General features: G+C 46.0%; 2 protein-coding genes across 2 annotated transcripts in view; both read right to left on the reverse strand.

Moving 5' to 3' along the window:
• LOC132469432 (cAMP-specific 3',5'-cyclic phosphodiesterase 4C-like) overlaps positions 1-3,212 on the reverse strand; it is a 14,312-nt gene extending 11,100 nt beyond the window's left edge. The window contains exon 1 of the mRNA XM_060067399.1: positions 3,169-3,212. Coding sequence (XP_059923382.1) covers positions 3,169-3,212 — 44 coding nt within the window. The remainder of the gene's footprint in view (positions 1-3,168) is intronic.
• Positions 3,177-7,428, reverse strand: cbr4 (carbonyl reductase 4). Its single transcript, XM_060067288.1, has 6 exons — positions 7,370-7,428; positions 7,001-7,156; positions 6,113-6,233; positions 5,360-5,496; positions 4,633-4,767; positions 3,177-3,405 (listed from the first exon to the last, which is right to left on the reverse strand). The coding sequence occupies exons 2-6, from the start codon at positions 7,143-7,145 to the stop codon at positions 3,227-3,229; spliced, it is 717 nt and encodes a 238-aa protein (XP_059923271.1). The 5' UTR covers positions 7,146-7,156; positions 7,370-7,428; the 3' UTR covers positions 3,177-3,226.
• Positions 7,429-7,692: the final 264 nt, after the last annotated feature.

The raw sequence follows: 7,692 nt of genomic DNA on the forward strand, positions 1-7,692 counted from the left end.
CACTTACCGTAGTACCAGTACTAATACTACATGTTTAGTGTAGCAGTAGAACTAATACTACACTTACCGTAGTACCAGTACTAATACTACATGTTTAGTGTAGCAGTAGTACTAATACTACACTTACCCGTAGTACCAGGTACTAATACTACATGTTTAGTGTAGCAGTAGTACTAATACTAAACACTTACCGTAGTACCAGTACTAATACTAAATGTTTAGTGTAGCAGTAGTACTAATACTTCACACTTACCGTAGTACCAGTACTAATACTAAATGTTTAGTGTAGCAGTAGTACTCAGTAGCTAGTACTACTACACTTACCGTAGTACCAGTAGTAATACTACATGTTTAGTGTAGCAGTAGTACTAATACTACACACTTACCGTAGTACCAGTACTAATACTACATGTTTAGTGTAGCAGTAGTACTAATACTACACACTTACCGTAGTAACCAGTACTAATACTACATGTTTAGTGTAGCAGTAGTACTAATACTACACTTACTGTAGTACCAGTACTAATACTACATGTTTAGTGTAGCAGTAGAACTAATACTACACTTACCGTAGTAACCAGTACTAATACTACATGTTTAGTGTAGCAGTAGTACTAATACTACACTTACCGTAGTACCAGTACTAATACTACATGTTTAGTGTAGCAGTAGTACTAATACTACACTTACCGTAGTACCAGTACTAATACTACATGTTTAGTGTAGCAGTAGTACTAATACTACACACTTACCGTAGTACCAGTACTAATACTAAATGTTTAGTGTAGCAGTAGTACTAATACTACACTTACCAGTAGTACCAGTACTAATACTAAATGTTAGTGTAGCAGTAGTACTAATACTACACTTACCGTAGTACCAGTACTAATACTACATGTTTAGTGTAGCAGTAGTACTAACTACTACACTTACCGTAGATACCGAGTACTAATACTACATGTTTAGTGTAGCAGTAGTACTAATACTACACTTACCGTAGTGCCAGTACTAATACTACATGTTTAGTGTAGCAGTAGTAACTAATACTACACTTACCGTAGTACCAGTACTAATACTAAATGTTTAGTGTAGCAGTAGTACTATACTACACACTTACCGTAGTACCAGTACTAATACTAAATGTTTAGTGTAGCAGTAGTACTAATACTACACACTTACCGTAGTACCAGTACTAATACTAAATGTTTAGTGTAGGTAAGCAGTAGTACTAATACTACACACTTACCGTAGTACCAGAACTAATACTACATGTTTAGTGTAGCAGTAGTACTAATACTACACTTACCGTAGTACCAGTACTAATACTACATGTTTAGTGTAGCAGTAGTACTAATACTACACTTACCGTAGTACCAGTACTAATACTACATGTTTAGGTGTAGCAGTTGAGTAGTACTAATACTACACTTACCGTAGTACCCAGTACTAATACTACATGTTTAGTGTAGGCAGTAGTACTAATACTACACTTACCGTAGTACCAGAACTAATACTACATGTTTAGTGTAGCAGTGAGTACTAATACTACACTTACCGTAGTAGTACCAGTACTAATACAACATGTTTAGTGTAGCAGTAGTACTAATACTACACACTACCGTACGCTATAGTACCAAGTACTAATACTACATGTTTAGTGTAGCAGTAGTACTAATACTACACACTTACCGTAGTACCAGTACTAATACTACATGTTTAGTGTAGCAGTAGTACTAATACTACACACTTACCGTTAGTACCAGTACTAATACTAAATGTTTAGTGTAGCAGTAGTACTAATACTACACACTTACCGTAGTACGCAGTACTAATACTACATGTTTAGTGTAGCATTAGTACTAATACTACACACTTACCGTAGTACCAGTACTAATACAACATGTTTAGTGTAGCATTAGTACTAATACTACACTTACCGTAGTACCAGTACTAATACAACATGTTTAGTGTAGCATTAGTACTAATACTACACACTTACCGTAGTACCAGTACTAATACTACATGTTTAGTGTAGCATTAGTACTAATACTACACACTTACCGTAGTACCAGTACTAATACTACATGTTTAGTGTAGCAGTAGTACTAATACTACACTTACCGTAGTACCAGTACTAATACTACATGTTTAGTGTAGCAGTAGTACTAATACTACACTTACCGTAGTACCAGTACTAATACTACATGTTTAGTGTAGCAGTAGTACTAATACTACACACTTACCGTAGTACCAGTACTAATACTACATGTTTAGTGTAGCAGTAGTACTAATACTACACACTTACCGTAGTACCAGTACAGTACTATACTACATGTTTAGTGTAGCAGTAGTACTAATACTACACTTACTGTAGTACCAGTACTAATACTACATGTTTTGTGTAGCAGTAGTACTAATACTACACTTACCGTAGTACCAGTACTAATACTACATGTTTAGTGTTGCAGTAGTACTAATACTACACACTTACCGTAGTGCCAGTTACTAATACTACATGTTTAGGGTAGCAGTAGTACTAATACTACACACTTACCGTAGTACCAGTACTAATACTGCATGTTTAGTGTAGCAGTAGTACTAATACTACACTTACCGTAGTACCAGTACTAATACTACATGTTTAGTGTAGCAGTAGTACTAATACTACACAATTACCGTAGTACCAGTACTAATACTGCATGTTTAGTGTAGCAGTAGTACTAATACTACACTTACCGTAGTACCAGTAGTAATACTACATGTTTAGTGTAGCAGTAGTACTAATACTACACACTTACCGTAGTACCAGCACTAATACTACATGTTTAGGGTAGCAGTAGTACTTATACATGTTGACTGCAGCAGTAGTATTGATACTACAGCTTGGAGCTACACCACTGACACACTTTCTTGTTTCAAAGATTTATTTGGTTCACACAAAAATTGTGCAACAATGTTCCTTTAAAAATTAAATAATAATGGTCACCATGACAACCAGACAGTTCGAGGTAAACAAGCATTTTGTTTATTAACAGAATCACAGGACCGGCCTCCGGGGGGCCGTCCCGCCCCAACGCCACATAGCAACAGCCCCGCTCAGCTCCTCCCCTTAGCAACCAAACCACCTAGTGCATCAGGTCTACGTGTCCCGCCCCGGTCCCGGTCTACATGTGGAGGTCCCGGTCCAGGTCCGGCTCCCGGTCCTGCTCCATGTCCCGGTCCAGGTCTACATGTGCAGGCCCACACCCCCGTCCACCAGCAGCGCCTGGCCCGTGACGTAGGGAGAGAGAAGCAGGAAGAGTGCGGCCTGCGCCACCTCCTCCACCTCCCCCACCCGGCCCAGGGGGATGGGGAGGAGCTGGGGGGAGGCCTGGAGCGCCTCCGTCATGGAGGTCCTGATGAAGCCTGGTGGAGGAGAGGAGAGGAGAGGAGGTGGAGGAGGAGGAGGAGAGGAGGTGGAGGAGAGGAGAGGAGGAGGAGAGGAGGTGGAGGAGGAGGAGGAGAGGAGGTGGAGGAGGAGGAGGAGGAGAGGAGGTGGAGGAGGAGGAGAGGAGGTGGAGGAGAGGAGAGGAGGAGGAGAGGAGGTGGAGAGGAGGTGGAGGAGGAGGAGAGGAGGTGGAGGAGGAGGAGAGGAGGGGAGGGGAGGAGGAGGAGAGGAGGTGGAGGAGGAGGAGGAGGGAGAGGAGGTGGGAGGAGAGGAGGGGAGAGGAGGTGGAGGGGGAGGAGGAGAGGAGGTGGAGGAGGGAGGAGAGGAGGTGGAGGAGGAGGAGAAGGAGGAGAGGAGGTGGAGGAGGAGGAGGAGGAGGAGAGGAGGTGGAGGAGGAGGAGAGAGGGGAGGTGGAGGAGGAGGAGAGGAGGTGGAGGAGAGGAGGGGAGAGGAGGTGGAGGAGAGGAGGTGGAGGAGAGGAGGAGGAGGAGAGGAGGAGGAGGAGAGAGGGGAGGTGGAGGAGGAGGAGGAGGAAGGGAGAGGAAGGAGGAGAGGAAGGAGGGAGAGGGAGGGAGGAAGAGGAGGAGGAGGAGAGGAGGGAGGGAGGAGGAGAGGAGGGAGGAAGGAGGAGGAGGAGGAGGAGGAGGAGGAGGAGGAGGAGGGAGGGAGGAGGAGGAGTGGAGAGGGAGAGGGGAGGAGAGGAGGGAGGAGGGGAGGGGAGGGAGGGAGGAGGGAGAGGAGTGGGAGGGGAGGAGGAGGAGGAGGAGGGAGGGGAGGAGGAGGAGGAGGAGGAGGAGGGAGAGGAGGGGAGGAGGGAGGTGGGGGAGGGAGGAGAGGGGAGGAGGGGGAGAGGAGGAGGAGGAGGAGAAGGGGAGGAGGGGGGAGAGGAGAGGAGAAGAGATAAAAGTCAACACATTCTCTTATGACTACTGTGTGGAAGAGCCGGCCATGTTATTAAATAACATAACATTCTATTCTATTCTTCAGACAGACAGACAGACAGACAGGCAGGCAGGCAGGCAGGCAGGCAGGCAGGCAGGCAGGCAGGCAGGCAGGCAGGCAGACAGACAGACAGACAGACAGACAGACAGACAGACAGACAGACAGGCAGGCAGGCAGGCAGGCAGACAGACAGACAGACAGACAGACAGACAGACAGACAGACAGACAGACAGGCAGACAGGCAGACAGGCAGACAGGCGTACCTGGGAGCAGCATGTTGACCCTGACCCCCCGGGCCCCCACCTCCTTGGCCAGGGAGCGGGTGAAGCCCTCCAGCCCCGCCTTACTGGCCGCGTAGACGCACTGACCGGCCCGCCCCTTCAGACCCACCACCGAGCCTGGACAGGAGAGAGGAGGTCACCCAGAGTAGAGTACAGTAGAGTACAGTACAGTAGAGTAGAGGTACAGTAGAGTAGAGTACAGTAGAGGTACAGTAGAGTAGAGGTACAGTAGAGTAGAGTAGAGGTACAGTAGAGTAGAGTACAGTAGAGGTACAGTAGAGTAGAGTACAGTACAGTAGAGTAGAGTACAGTAGAGGTACAGTAGAGTACAGTAGAGGTACAGTAGAGTAGAGTACAGTAGAGGCACAGTAGAGTAGAGGCACAGTAGAGTAGAGGTACAGTAGAGTAGAGGTGAAGTACAGTAGAGGTACAGTAGAGTAGAGGTACAGTACAGTACAGTAGAGTAGAGGTACAGTAGAGTAGAGGTACAGTAGAGGTACAGTAGAGTAGAGGTTGAGTAGAGTAGAGGTACAGTAGAGTCACTGTAGAGAAGAGGTACAGTAGAGTAGAGTAGTTACTATAGAGTAGAGGTATAGTAGAGTAGAGGTACAGTAGAGTAGAGGTACAGTAGAGTAGAGGTTCATATATACAGTAGAGCGCAGCAGAGACAGTAGAGTGCACAGGACTAGGTAGAGCAGAGCTCCAGGACCTATGTTGAGCACGGCGGCCCCAGGAGAGCGCAGCATGCTGGGCAGCGCGGCCCGGCAGGTCAGCATGGAGCCCATCAGGTTCACCTCCAGCAGGGGGCGCATGTCTGACGCCCTCTGACGCAGGAGGAGGCCGTCCCTACACACACACACACACACACACACACACACACACACACACACACACACACACACACACACACAAGGATTGTAATAATGCTTCAAAAAGGTGTGTGTAGCAGTGTGTAGGTGTGCAGCAGTGTGTAGTAGTGTAGGTGTGTGTAGGTGTGCAGCAGTGTGTAGTAGTGTAGGTGTGTGTAGGTGTGTAGGTGTGTAGCAGTGTGTAGGTGTGTGTAGCAGTGTGTAGCAGTGTGTAGGTGTGTGTAGCAGTGTGTAGCAGTGTGTAGGTGTGCAGCAGTGTGTAGGTGTGCAGCAGTGTGTAGTAGTGTAGGTGTGTAGCAGTGTGTAGCAGTGTGTAGCAGTGTGTAGCAGTGTGTAGCAGTGTGTAGTAGTGTAGGTGTGTGTAGGTGTGTAGCAGTGTGCAGCAGTGTGTAGTAGTGTAGGTGTGTAGCAGTGTGTAGCAGTGTGTAGCAGTGTGTAGCAGTGTGTAGCAGTGTGTAGCAGTGTGTAGGTGTGTGTAGGTGTGTGTAGGTGTGTAGCAGTGTGTAGCAGTGTGTAGCAGTGTGTAGCAGTGTGTAGCAGTGTGTAGCAGTGTGTAGCAGTGTGTAGGTGTGTGTAGGTGTGTGTGGACTCACCTGTTGATGCCGGCTGAGTTCACCAGGTACGTGATCTTTCCGCAGGACTGGAGGATCTCCTGGAAGGCGGCCTTCACCTCGAGCTCCTGGGACACATCGCAGCTCAGAGCCACGTGTCCGTCTGGGGGAGGGTCACTCTTAGGAGTGCTCTGGAGTGCTCACTATTACTCAGTAGTGCTCACTATTACTCTGGAGTGCTCACTATTACTCAGTAGTGCTCACTATTACTCTGGAGTGTTCACTATTACTCAGTAGTGCTCACTATTACTCAGTAGTGCTCACTATTACTCTGGAGTGCTCACTATTACTCAGTAGTGCTCACTATTACTCAGTAGTGCTCACTATTACTCAGTAGTGCTCACTATTACTCAGTAGTGTTCACTATTACTCAGTAGTATTAAATAGTATTCCCTGATTGTATACTTCTGAATAATTTTATTTTTCAGGAGTATACACTTCTATTCAGTGATATGCACTATAAATCAGTAATATCACCATTAATATTAGTCAATATAAGTCAATGCAGTAGTCAGGTTCATTCACTTTTAAAAGTTGTTTTAAGTATTATTCAGTAGTATTCACAATCATTCAGCAATATTCACTATCATTAGAATTCAGTATTAGACTGTGGCAGCAGTATTCATCCATATGCAGTATTATTTGAAGGAAAACCATATTATCAGGGGTAGGCCTACTACCAAAAACGTAGGAACCCTATTATTATTATTATTATTATTTTCCTGACTTTTTGGCCTCAACATTTTAACATATGCTTTAGAAACAAGGTTGGTGATTGTTTGATATGTTAACTTTCGGTAAACCAGTTTTAAGGCCATATTACCGTCCCATATATTACTAATATTATTATCATTGATCAGGTCACCGAACCTCCTTCCAGCGACGCCACGGCGGCGCGGGCGGCGTCCAGGTCGCGGGAGACCACCGCCACCCGGCACCCCTTGGAGGCCAGGAGCCGGGCCACGGCGGCCCCGATGCCGCGGGACCCCCCGGTCACCACCGCCAGACGGGACATCCCGACGGAACCTAGAGGACATCAGGGACACATCAGAGAGAGAGAGAGAGAGAGAGAGAGAGAGAGAGAGAGAGAGAGAGAGAGAGACACACACACACACACACACACACACACACACACACACACACACACACACACACACACACACACACACACACACACACACACACACACACACAAACTCCTACCATATACGTTTAACAGCTTATATCTTAGCAGCCTACCTGATATGTTGTGTGTTGTTCTCCAAACTAGTGCTCCTGCGTGTAGGTCGCCATCTTTCTTCCCTGTGTGATGTTACACACTTCGGCCACAAGGAGGCCCGCACACGTTAGAATAAACCTCCAGAGAACCACTGCCACTGGTATTAATACACCTCATTACTTATTGTTTTATGTGACCAGTTTTAGTTTATCTTATTAATCCTTTATTATTGTGATCTATTGATGCTACCTTTCGACTTTTACTAATCTTTATTTAGATTATCTTGTATTGTTGCTGCTATGTGTCTGTTATGGAACCGAGCCTAAGAACTTCAGTCGTGTTT

The sequence above is a fragment of the Gadus macrocephalus genome, chromosome 12, assembly GCF_031168955.1.
Source record: "Gadus macrocephalus chromosome 12, ASM3116895v1".
NCBI lineage: Eukaryota > Metazoa > Chordata > Actinopteri > Gadiformes > Gadidae > Gadus > Gadus macrocephalus.